This window comes from Papilio polytes, unplaced genomic scaffold, assembly GCF_000836215.1.
Source record: "Papilio polytes unplaced genomic scaffold, Ppol_1.0 DF821289.1, whole genome shotgun sequence".
Lineage (NCBI taxonomy): Eukaryota > Metazoa > Arthropoda > Insecta > Lepidoptera > Papilionidae > Papilio > Papilio polytes.
This window is the reverse complement of record NW_013527915.1, coordinates 4,030,266-4,043,723: the sequence shown is the minus strand read 5'-3', so window position 1 is coordinate 4,043,723 and position 13,458 is coordinate 4,030,266. Positions and strand designations below refer to the sequence as shown.

The 13,458-nt window shown below is 32.5% G+C and overlaps 4 protein-coding genes across 4 annotated transcripts in view; 3 read left to right on the top strand and 1 right to left on the bottom strand.

Moving 5' to 3' along the window:
• Positions 1–423, top strand: part of LOC106109128 — a 1,420-nt gene extending 997 nt beyond the window's left edge. The window contains exon 3 of the mRNA XM_013290531.1: positions 13–423. Within this exon, the coding sequence (XP_013145985.1) occupies positions 13–423 (411 nt within the window). The remainder of the gene's footprint in view (positions 1–12) is intronic.
• A 368-nt stretch (positions 424–791) lies between these two features.
• On the top strand, positions 792–4,061 carry LOC106109397 (pescadillo homolog). Its single transcript, XM_013290880.1, has 6 exons — positions 792–953; positions 1,144–1,377; positions 1,489–1,860; positions 2,206–2,929; positions 3,351–3,550; positions 3,741–4,061. The coding sequence occupies exons 1-6, from the start codon at positions 930–932 to the stop codon at positions 4,011–4,013; spliced, it is 1,827 nt and encodes a 608-aa protein (XP_013146334.1). The 5' UTR covers positions 792–929; the 3' UTR covers positions 4,014–4,061.
• Positions 4,036–7,724, bottom strand: LOC106109398 (protein pelota). The gene is made up of 7 exons (XM_013290881.1): positions 7,522–7,724; positions 7,207–7,450; positions 6,841–7,095; positions 6,207–6,429; positions 5,466–5,658; positions 4,936–5,042; positions 4,036–4,682 (listed from the first exon to the last, which is right to left on the bottom strand). Exons 1-7 carry the CDS (start codon positions 7,560–7,562, stop codon positions 4,582–4,584), a joined length of 1,164 nt encoding a protein of 387 aa, XP_013146335.1. The 5' UTR covers positions 7,563–7,724; the 3' UTR covers positions 4,036–4,581.
• Positions 7,725–8,557: 833 nt separating this feature from the next.
• LOC106109127 (restin homolog) overlaps positions 8,558–13,458 on the top strand; it is a 31,867-nt gene continuing 26,966 nt past the window's right edge. Inside the window, exon 1 of the mRNA XM_013290530.1 lies at positions 8,558–9,106. Coding sequence (XP_013145984.1) covers positions 8,863–9,106 — 244 coding nt within the window. The 5' untranslated portion in view covers positions 8,558–8,862. The remainder of the gene's footprint in view (positions 9,107–13,458) is intronic.

Genomic DNA, 13,458 nt, shown 5'->3' with positions numbered 1-13,458 from the left:
ACCACTAAAAAGAAAACTGTAGTTACAAGTCCACCTGTCAAATACGCATATGCACTTCCTATTCCAGGCATGCCTGATACGAAAGGTTTTAGTCCATATCCATTTGGGTTATATGCCCCTCATAATTATAAAGCAGCAGAAGAGTCGCAATGTCAGTTGGAAGGTTTAATGCCACCAACAAGTTTACCTGCGTACCCTTATCCATTCTATTACCCACATATGATGGCAGCGCTAACGGCTACATTAAACCCACACAAGGAGGAGGAAAATGATGGCGCTTCAAGAGATGCATTACCAATACCACAACATTGGCCGGGTTATGCATATCCATATCAATATATTGTGCTAGATCCCGCTGCATGGGCACAGACCCAAACCACAACAACTGGAAAAATAACAACTGAAGAGGCAGAGGATGACTAGATCGAGCTTGAATTAATTTCTATTTCCTTGATAACATAGCTGATATTAAGCATAATTATTTATTGTATAAATTAAGTGAATAAAATAGTGTTTAATATTTTATAACATCTTTCTTTTCCGTACAACTCAAACGGATTATAACACAGTGCAGTCGAAGCCAAAGCGGTATCGACTTGTTTTAACCTTAAAGCTTGGGACGGCTAGTTTAATTTAATAAAGAGTTATAAATAAAATATTTACGGATGTTTTAAAAAATAACAATAATGTTTAAAAAAAGACTCAATTAGTCACAAAATTCTATGTTTACGAACGTGAAGTTGAACATAGACCATGTGGACGACCATAGTGTTCAAATGTCAGTGTCAAATGTCAATGTTTCTCATGCTTTCTTTTTCTTTTGCGCTGTAGCCTGTAGCCAAAACATTTTGTTAAATTACCTATGATCGATTTATTACGCTATAAACTTTCATAAGTTATCGTGTAAACTTATTTATCAAAGTTAAAAAATGGTTTCCAAGAAAAAGAAGAAGGTAGGTACAATTCACATAACCAAACAACACGTGTTATTTACCGATGATCTATGAGTGAATATAACATCAAATACTTAGAAATACAAGCATTACGATACACACAAACTTCCTTTAACTTATAATTAAAACTAATAGTTCTATTAGTGGAATGTTTGAAGTGTAATTACAATTTTCTTTTTCACGATACCAGTATTCGTCGGGAGAAGGAGCGCAGTTTATGACAAGAAAAGCTGCACTAAAGAAACTACAGCTTTCATTGAAAGACTTCAGGCGCATATGTATCCTTAAAGGAATATACCCAAGAGAGCCACGTAACCGGAAAAGAGCTCAAAAAGGTGCTGGAGGAATCAAAACTTTATATCACACAAAGGATATTAAATTTTTGTTACACGAACCCATAATATGGAAGCTGAGAGACTTGAAGGTACGCATTTTATATTTAAAGCTTATCAAAGTAAACAATAACATTTTCTCATTTCAACTTTTTATTTTACTATATTTGAAATAATAAAAAAGTGTATTTTTCTTTTAATAGGTGTATCAACAAAAGATCCGAAAAGCTCGTGCTACGAGAGAATTTGGTCGAATGAGAAGATATTTACGAGATTATCCATCTATAAACATTGATCATATTGTTAAAGAGAGATATCCAACATTTGTTGATGCATTAAGAGACCTTGATGACTGTCTCACATTGTGCTTCCTCTTCAGTACCTTCCCATCTCTAAAGAAAGTTCCCAGGGATCAGTCATTACTATGCAGGAGATTATCTGTTGAGTTCATGCATGCGGTAATAGCAGCAAAGGCTTTACGTAAAGTTTTTATATCAATCAAAGGTTACTACTACCAAGCTGAATTTGAAGGGCAAACTATAACTTGGATTGTGCCACATCATTTCTCCTTCCAGGTATATTAATCATTATTGTTTTCATATTTTTTAATGTTTGCCCATTTGAAATAAAGCAAAACTATAAATAGCATATGGGTTCTTCCAGGCTATGTTCTATTCTGTGCCAAATTTCATTGAAATCAATTGGAAACCATGTAGAAGGAACATGGTTATAAACATCCATCTATCCACTTAAACTTTAGCATTATAATATCAGTAAGATAATTACAATTTTAAAACATTTGTAGTTGACTATGACTAAGAGTCTTGATACGGGCATCTCCAAATATCTTAATATTTTAAGAGAGCAATTTATGTTATGTGTTAATCATATTGTTCATTTTGTGTATTTCATAATTTCAGCCTCAAAGCAAAGATGAAGTAGATTTTAAAATAATGTCAACATTTGTTGAGTTCTACACAATGATGCTGGGATTTGTTAACTTCAAACTGTTCCATTCCCTGAACCTTGTCTATCCACCACAATTGACAGCAGGTTTTACACCAGAGACTGACAAGGACCTTGTTGACGAACATGCATACGTAGCTGAGAGAATTGCCGCTCTAAATATTTCCGTAGCAAAGATAGCCGGTTCAAATGATGTGGAAGAGTTGCCTGAAATTGATGTATTTGAAACTGAAGATGGAGATCCACAGAAACTCGAAGAAGCAAAACTGGAAGTTGAAAAGGTTAAATATCTGAAAACAATGTTCAAAGGTCTTAAATTTTTCTTGAATCGTGAAGTACCGAGGGAACCTTTGGTGTTTATAATAAGATGCTTCGGAGGTGAGGTGTCATGGGATAAGGATCACTTTGTCGGAGCCACATTTGATGAAACTGATGAGTCTATTACATACCAAATAGTTGATAGACCAAGTATGGATAAGCAGTATCTTTCACGTTATTATGTCCAACCTCAATGGGTGTTTGACAGTGTTAATACTAGAACACTACTTCCGATTAATAAATATCTAATGGGAGCGGTTCTGCCACCTCATTTATCGCCATTTGTAGACAAGATCAAGGACCAAGTATATATGCCACCTGAAGAGAGGGCTTTGAAGGATCCTAACTTTAAACCATTAGGTAAGTCAATTTACAACAGATTTGTGAATACAAAAGCCTAAATTAAATGCATAGAAGTTTAAGTGTATCACCATAAATGTTTATTCATAGTTTTCAATAGATTTTAACTTGAACATAGTCCATTCTTTTTCTGTTACTAGTCGCTTGATATGGGTTTTTGACAAATTATGGATATTGTAAGAATATTATGCATAGGCTTTCGAAACGCGACCTTTACTAATAAATAAAGCACCTATACCAAAAGTAATAAGACTAATTATGATAAAATATGTAACCTCACATTGACATTCAAAATATTGATCAACACTCAGAGTTAAAACACATTTTTAACTTTAGTTAAACCTGTTTAACTAAAGTTACCATTTATGGTATCTAACTATATTTTTGGGGTAATACAGTAAATGTTGATATATAATTTCAGATGACGATCCATCCGGAAGTGAAATTGAGGAAGCCAGTGACGAAGATGCCGAGGAAAAAGATGAAGGTAGTTCAGAGGAAGATGAGGAAAAAGTGTTGACGCGGCAGTACCAGCAAGAAGTAGCTGAAGAGTCGTCCAGTGATGATGAAGATGGTGAAGATGATTTAGACCCAGAGAAAAAGAAACTGGCTAAAGAAAAGGTTTGTCCCATTTCATAATGTTATACTAAAAGCTGGTACATATATGAATAGTAATTTTTGTAATGTTCTATACCCCTAGTTTTTTTTTAGTATGGAAAAAAAATCTCGCGTCGAAATGCCACTAAACATACTTATTAAGTAGATTCAGAAAATATTCTTTCAAAATTAAATATTATACTTTGATTTACAGAAAAAAGCAATGGCTGTATCAACTGGTGTGACTCACAAAGAACATCCATATCAGAAAGAAATTGAGGATAAACAGGCGTTCAGACTAAGAGAGAAACTTGTAAGGAAGAAGCATAGAAACCTTTACAAGAGCATGAAAGCGGGACAAGAACAGAGGAAGAAGGAGATATGGTTGTTGAGGAAGAAACGACGTCTTCACGACGAGAAAGTTAAAGAAGAGAAAAAGGCAGAAAAACGAAAACAGAAAATGCAAGCACTAGAAGCCGCTTCTTAATATGCTAAATGAAATAAAATCATCCAATAAAATAAATATTTTAATTTTTCTATACCTATTATCATACGTTACATGGTCAATTTTTCGAGATAACAGCCAAATGTACATAAATTGTTACATTATATTTCAATAAAGTAAATAGATGAAGGCTGATATAACTTTAGCGCGATATTTTAATCCAATACACAGCCTAGACATGGCCAATATTCTTTTAATAATAATGTTATAATCTGTGTGTAAAACATATTTACACCATAATGAAATAAAAATTGAACAACAATATGTAACAAAATGAACTCACCGTTCTTTTAGACAACTATAAAAATACAATATCAAAATGGTTCGGAACAGACAATAAATACAATTCTGCATTTTAAGATAAATATTATCGCTGTATAGAAGACAGTTATAAAACAGCACTGAAATTCATATAAATGTATATTTAATTAATGCTTGTGTGCAAATATAATGTATAAAACAGTATATTTGTTACATTACTAATATAACAAATATACCTAGATATATATTGCTATGAAATGCTTTCAGCTAATGTATAATTTTTTGTAGATTATTCAGATTCTGTACCGCTATCATCCTCAGCATCACTGTCTTCCAGCTCCGGCATGGGGAAACGCAAAATGGCTGCAATACCGGTCAATTGATCTAATTCTGAAAGTTTTATTCAAGATTTGTACAAATTTTTTGATATATAAACAACTATGACTTTTCCCTGTATGTTGTAAAGGTTGCTTTCATGCCTACAAATTTCACAAAATCATATATGCTCAATACTCTCATGTCAGTTACCATTTACTCACGCCTGTTGCAAGCATGCAAGTGTAAAATGTCTGGCACATGTATTCTCACCCTTACACTGGTTTTAGGATTTGGAATATAAATTTGCCAAAAATGATTTACTCACGTTCACCAGAGACATGCATACTTGAAAATATTCTAACATCACAGCCATTATCTCGCGCTGAATCAACTAGTGTTACATATTCCTTTCTTTTTAAAACATCTTGACATCTGTAAAGAAATTTAATAAAGATTATAGAACTTTTCATGGTAGTCACTAAATTATTGATATAATTTATTTAATACCAACAATTACGCATGAATCAACCAATAATGGAACAACAACTGGGTTTTCTTGTAACTACAGGATCCAGACACAAAAATTATAAAATAATTTGGTCGGTTTAACAAAAAAATAAATAAATGTGTAACAGGGTCTTAAATGATATGGGAACACTATAATTACAAATTCTTTTGAAATTCGACATCTGTCAGATTGTTAATGCCACTTACAAAATGTTTAAGATTCATTACAATATTTAGCCGTCAATTTCTAAGAAGAGATTCAACATATTTTTAAAGAACTACAAGCCATTATCTTATTTTGTATAATAACATTTTTCTTAAATATTCAATTGATAAAGATAAACTAACCTAAACAATCTATCCGATATCATGAGTGTTTCAAGAGCTAATGCCTCATTAGCTTTTTCAACATGTTTCTTGCCATAGAAAGCTTTAGCAGGTTCCAACTGCAACATTGTGTAAAAGCTTTCCAATAGTTTCACCTCACTAGCAGCTTTAGTATCTGATATCTTTGACATCACTGATTGTTCTTGAAGTACCTCTGAAAAGAAAATTAAGCTGGTATTACTACAGTAGAGTCGATAACTCAAACCTCTGTAACTTAAAGACCTTTAATATGTTCCCTTCTCATCAGAGCCCAATTCTTCTACAACATAGACCCTTGATAACTTAAAACCTCTATAACTTAAAATATTTTGTGTCTCCCATGGACTTTAATTTATCAAGGTTCTACTGTATTATACTATCAGTATGAAATTCTTGGGATATCAAAAAATGTATGAAAGTAGCAATCAAATATTATAATTAACTATGACTGTAGGTTTAAATTCTTTCTAATTGCAATATTTGGGCTATAAAGTTTTTACGATATAAAAGAATGATGAGAAATGGGAAGTAGATTTGGCAAAGGGGATGAATAGGAACAGGAAACTTTCTGTCTATCCTATCCTCTGTTAAGATAGTCCATGCATCTGTTAATGTCTATTGGCAGCCATCACTTTACTATTTTGGAGAAACTGTTGGCTGTTGGTCTCTACTCTTATGATAAAAAACACACAAACAATTAAATTACAAAGATATTGTAGTTACCTTTCAATGAATGTTTAAAGCCAGATGATGCTTTTACTAATAAGAACTTTCCCTTATTGTCAATCAACAGTTTATTATCTGTTTTAACAGCTTGTTGCATCATATAGTCAAAGAATTGATCTTTGACAAAACCTGGTGATGCGATAATCACACATTTAACTATACTAAAGTCAATATGCCTCAAAATGCCCTGCATTACAGCTTCATAGAACTTATTTAGACCCTGTAACATAAAATATATATAACTTTATCTAAGACTAGCTGTTGCTCTTAACTTCGCCCGTGTGAAATCAAATTATAAAAACCATAGCCTTTGTTACTTACAGATAAATTACATTTCTAACAGTTAAAGAAATATGGCCCATTAGCTTTTCTAATATAATGCTAAAGAATGCAGTTTGAATAGTTAAGTTACTCAGTTGCTATACAGCATGCAAGAATACTAGGCATATGGGCTAATAACTAATGAAAATGATCAATTTAAAGCAAGCATTGTGTGGAACTCAGAAGACAAGTATAATTCACAATATGAAAAATCTCCAAACAAATGTCGGCATAACATCTACTGATTCTCCACCCTTAAGTTCGGTTTACTCCTGTGCAATTTGATTTTATTATGAAATTAACTGCCCACCTTTTCATGTTGTTGAACAAAACCTTTCCTCTTTCTTGGTATAGTCACATCTATTTTAGAGCGGACCAATGTCATAGAGGGTGTAATAAGACATACATGAGCCAGACCCTCCTGCATCACAACGGCCGCCACATCAGCAGTTGCAGCCGGGTCACAAGCTGTGTCTACTCTTTCCAGCGCCACGGAATCCCAGAGAACCTTTTGCAAAACAAATTTTCTATTCTGTTCCAAATCTAATGTGTGATATGCACCCATCTGAAAATGTAACATATAGAAATTAAAATGTAATATTTAATTCATAAGAATATAAATTCTCTTATCATACATGGATAGTTGAGTTGAGAAATACAAAAACCTAATATTTACCTTCACATATTGGTTTTCTACAATGTTTCGGCCTTTTAAACGCAATACACATGCTTGTGTATCAAAATCAATCGTTTCAACTCTTATAGTGAGAGTAGTTCTTACTCTATTACTAGTGGAAGAACCTGTGGATGATTCCGTTTGCACCTTACGCACAGTTGACGCGGTCACTGCGTCACCTTCTGATATCAAGTTATACGCATGCCACATATCCTCCGATTCCTCAGGTATGAGCCCAATACTTCTAAAAATCACAATTATATTCCATATGTTATGTCTGTAATAACAAGTAATCATTTTATTCAAAATACCTACCCGCAACCATCTTTTTCTATGTTTTTATGTGTTAACTTCATTTTCTTAATGATGTCTTAAACAGTGTAGTACTAAATAATCATATTTGGTATTAATTACGTTTCCGAGTGAACCTTAAACGCATTTCTAATGATTTAATCAAAGCTATATTTTTTACAATACGCTGCATTCTCATTATCAATGACAAATGTCTTAAGTCTGCCAATCTGTCAATGTCAAACTGAAATGTTGCAAATCAAACGGTTTTTAATGTTGTGTAGAACAATGTATCTTAAACGTACTGCCAATAGGATTAATTGAAAAAAAGATTTCGAAAAAATATGGTTAAATTTTGAAAAACAAAATGTTACAATCTTAAGCTTTTAACCATGTGTTTTAATTTTTATTGGCTCATAACCGTAGGTATTAGGCTGAAGTTTTCCTTTTTGTTCCTTGAAATTTTAAACTGCAATAAACACATTTGTGTGTACTACAAGAGATCAGACACATCAAAATTGTGTCCGTAATTTAATATCTATTTTACTTATGTTGAAAATATTACAATACATTTATACACGTTGTCACTTGTTCATTTTAAGTTCTCATAGTAAATAAAAAAACTGACTGTCTAATAAATTTTATTTCCGGACGAGTAACGGATCCATTCACCCAAGAAAAAGTGGATAGCAAAAAAAAATTTAAACATTCTGTGGTAATGCAATGTATTTCTGCATTATAAAATTTGTGCTGTGTTCAATGGATAACTGCCGTCTTATTTTCTGAGACTTGTGTTTTGTGACTTGCATAGTTTTGTGTTCGATGTTCTAGTGATGGAGATGTAAAGGTTGAAAGTTATGTATATGATATAAATAATTTGTATAGGTGTAATTACGTGTAGTGATAACGTTGTCAAGTTCAGCTGAAACGGTGAGCGGTAAAAATTTCGCGAGTTTTTCTAACTCACGGATTGCACTGTATGTGCTCTGATTAACGTCTCAAGGTATGCTGTTATTATTTTCTATCTAATGTTCGCAACAAATAATAATTACTGAAAATATTTATGGTAACGACAACATTTTGAATTATTATAATTTCCCGCACGTGTAAATTATTGTATATAACGTAAAATTACGGTATTTGCAAAAAACACCGATTTTATTTACGTTAACGTGTTGCGTTATGGCCGTGATCCAGATTGCGTGTCCTGTTATTGCGCGGGAACTTGCGGTATTTTTAGTTTATTAGTCGCAAGTTTATTTCTGATGCGTCGGTTTATTGTTTTTGTTTTCATAGCATACAATGGTTTTTAGCATGATGATAAGTACGTAAGAATTAGTTAAAAAGTGAACGTGAAAATAAAAAATGAGTGAGCAAGAATTATCAAGGGATGGAGGGACAGACATTGGTTTACCGCCGCCTGCTCCATCATCCACTTCGTCGGACAATGCTTCAATCAGCACAACAGCATCAACAATACCAAGAGGACCTGAACATGCAAGACCTACAACTCTGCCCAAGCCGTCCGGGCTGAAACAACCTTCAAAGATTGGACGACTGTGTTCCAACGCTGCACCCAAGCCTGCTATTCCCATCTCACCTCGATCTGGTAAGTTTTTCTCTCTTTGTTTTTTTTTTATAAATTGGAAGTATTATACAAACTGCAATTGACAACTCTTTCATCCTCCCAGTTAGAAAGTAATGTAGTCTGTATTCTGTTTTCATTAATGTTGATTCTTACTCTTTGCTATCATCTTTTGCAGTCATGTTTTATGATCAGTATCAAAGTTTTATATGGTATTGGTAATATAGTACATATTTCACATGTAATTTACTTATATGTCCTATAAATTTTATCTTTATACAACACATAAACAAAACACAACAAGTTATCCAAACACAATAACTGAAATAAATCAAAATATTCTGCCTAAACAAGCAAATTAAGTAGATATATTTACAAAAATGCAGCATATGAATATAGAAATGTCTTGAAATTTTTTGAGACTTAAATAACATTTATTTCCTTAACTCACAAACATACTTTCACCTTAGTCATGTGTGTAAATACTAGCAACATTTAATAACAGTAATTTGTAAAACTATAAAACATATTTAGATTAGATCATCATCATAAAGGTATATGTGACCTCAACTCTCATCATTAGATCATCATTTAGTTGAACACAATTTCACAATATGACTTTGTGTAACTTTATAAAACCTGTTTCTATACAGAGTAGCAGACTTAGCTTAACCATATTATCATTTTATCTGATGGTATATTTAAGTTATTTTTTAACATGTTGTCAAGAGTCATGGGTGCATTTTCTATAAAAGAAAAGTTTTTATATTAACTTGTTTTGCATTTATATGTGTAATATTTATTTAAGTGGTACAATATATTAAGAATTTTTTCTAGTATTGCAAACAAAAATATCCAATGTGATAAAAATGTAATTCTATTTAAAATCTGAGCTTATTTTTCTTAAATGCTGTATTTAAGTAGTGACAAGTTTTCCTTAATTTTATTAAGAGATTAGTGACACAGCAAGCCATAGTTCTTCATTGCTACAATATATAATTGTTTGACATATTAATTAGTTTCTGTCCTTAATCTGTTTCTTGTTTTATTACAATGTCTATTAAAAACACTGTCTGATTTCAACATACTTTATCATAATATGACATTAATTAGGTGTTTGAGTTCATATTTTTTTGGTACGTTCAGTTGGCTAGTAATAAAATCTTTTTTTTTTTACAATTACTTGGAAAAGGACTTTTTAAAATTAGGAATAGTGTATTTTTGTAGTTTGGATATCTAGTGGATTGGTCATTATTAGAATTTCAAAAGTAAGGTATAGTACCAACATTATATGTGAGACGTTCATCATAGTTAATGTTTTATGTGGGGTTGGCAGTGATGACATTTCCGTTAGTCGTGTTTTACTAAAACCCACGTTTAGAGAGGTCAATAAAGTCACTTCTGTCGGCATCACGACTTATTTAATAAATACTTTCAATCAGAAACGTTTAAAATATGCCTGCAATATAAATTTTTACCATTTATCGTCCAAAATAATGCAATAGGAATCTATTTTAAGCAGTTTGAATTCAAAATTGTTGGCACGACCACGTTCATTATTTTTAATTCTCCTACAAAGTGTATAAAATTAAACGGATGACGAAAAAACAGAAGGTTATCGACATTTAAATTTAGCTGAAAAATGGGTTTTCTAAATAAAAGTACGAAATATTCCCTTGTATATGAGTATTTAGACTCCTTGCAGTAATGCGTTACTATTTTGCGTTATTCAGAACAATCGTCACGGAGTTTCGCCGGTAACTATGTCCAATATCCGATTTGTATCGGTTGGTGAGTGCGTTCCGATCAATGTGCACCGTAAAGCGGCAATAATCAATAGTTTCTCTTCAACATCGTGCGTGACTTTGTCTGCCTATACGCATCTTGAATTAAAGTTATAAGGGACATTATTAATATTAAAGTCAGATCCTTCGATTTTTTGTCAACAAAAGATGATATAATCCAAGAAACAATCTTAATCGGATGGTAGTATAAATTATAGTAACTATCTAATTATATATCCCTTTAGACTGAAATCGAAATGTAGTAACAATTATTTCGTTCGGAGCCAATTATACCTTTATTTGGATTAATGTATTTGTTTTTATCATTGTGAATTTTATTTCGCAACGTTCCGCTCTTACTTTCCCTTTAAAATCTCTTATTTCACTTCGCGCGTTAATTATATTGTTCAATTTGCGAAAACAACGAATACAATGAACAAAAAACCTACTTCGTCAGCGTTTAATGGTTTCTTTCTGAACCGGTTACTGATCGACCTTCACTTATTACTTACGTAACTATTACCGTTGCTATATGTTGTGAAGAATGAAGTTTTAATTATATATTCCGTTATTATATTATTTGTAACAAGCATTTATAGTATAACTAGCTTTCGTCCGCGACTCCGTTCCGTTCCGTGGATTTATAAAAAAAAAATAAAAGTGAGTAGCCTATGTGTTCTTCCGGAGTATCCTCTATTATGTCAAATTTCATCGAAATCATTTCACCCGTTTAGGCTACAAACTCTAACAAACATCCATCCATACATCTAAACTTTTACATTTATAATATTAGTAAGATTAAGAATTCCATGTTCTTTTTCGTGCAAATTGTTATAAATAAATTATTCCATGCACGTTCTGATATAAATTTAGATTTTGTCGTAGGTAATGAATGGAATACCACGCGTCCAAGAATAGTCTTCGTGTTTAGGTCGGCCTCCGTTTGTTTTTATTGTTGCCGATGTTGTAGTACACTTTCACCGTGCTCGACCATGACGGTCATTTGCACTGACAATAGTTTCGTATAACTTCGAATAGCAACGAGTTCCTCAGGCTAATGTATACGAAAACTCTTAGAAATTCACAAATACTATTCGGATTTAAAACTGTTTAGTTTTTTGTTAGGCAACAAGGGGAGAGAATACGTAATTGGTAACTTTTCGGAAGTCTAGCATCGAAAATATAGCCTATTATTTATGAGTCTATAAGGTCGAAAATACGCTTATCTTAAACTGAAAATAAAATTGACTGCCTGTATATTTCTATTTTCATCAGACCGTTATTTGGTTACGGTGGACAATGATCCGTAGTTTTAACAAAAACTGTCTAAAATTCAATCTAGTTTACAGTTACGAGAGATCTGTCTTTGAATTAAATGATCTGATGGATGTTATAAATAAATTTGTAAACGTATTCGAAATATAAATTTAAGATATTTAAGTATAGGGCAGTTTAAGTAATCATTTAATAATTCGGCAATTATTGGTGACTTTATATTCTTGCTATTCTAATTTGCAATTTGCTTTGAGGTAAGTCGTGGATAACAAAAATAATCGGCCTAACGCAAGGGCTTCCTCAGGTTAATATACCTCCACGCCCCATTAGGTATAGCCTTGTAAAACACTCCAATCGATCGATCAATTAGTTTGTCTGCAATTAGAACGTTAGAAGTATTTTATCATTATGTCAAAGGATGTAAAAACGAGATAGTGTTTTCCTCCGTCTGATCGTAATAACTAGTTTTCGATCGATAAAGTTGTAATGAAAATTTGAATGACAAATTCTAGTATTGCAGCGAATCGTATACGTATTACTTGTTTCTTCGCCGCACTGAATGACTATTTGTTACGTTCGTCGGTCGTACGCATTGTATTGTAAATGTAGACATTTGAAAGTTTTTTCATTCACTGAAGATCACTGGTAGTTTAAAGATCATGTAAGAAATATATTTACTATGTTTTTGCAATGCACAGATAAAGAATTTTGACGATAACGAAAGATATTTTTAACTATCTGCAGCTCGAACACTGTGTAAGAGATAAAGATTAACTTTCACAAGCAACATTAAATAATCTGTATAAATATTTTACTAAATTACATCTAGAAAGTATAGTAATTAATAATTTCGAGGGAGATCAGACAATACATAAAACAGTTAAAATAACTAATGAACACGTATTCATTAAGAAGTTCTGGAATAAACTTAGATATATTGAAGTTGTATTTATCTTTCCTGTAACCAATTATATTCACTGGTTAACTAATATATTCATGCTCGTATGTTGAAGCAGACTTTCAAATATAGTAACCAAATGGCACATAACAAGCAGTGACTTGCGACCCGGAGAATCAAGGTACGGAGTTTAATGGAATCGAGATTGTACTGTCACGTTAAATAATGACATGTAACAAAGGACTGGTTTGGAAAGTGACGACGCGAGAACGAAGCGAATTGCCGTTGCAAGTGGTTAGCGCGACAGGGTGGTGTCTCGCTATTGGCTTCGCTGGCATCGCTTTATACAAAAAGGACAGGCGTCAAGTACATAGTCGTATTGATTATTTTATCTCGTTATTGTCTTTGTACATATTGCT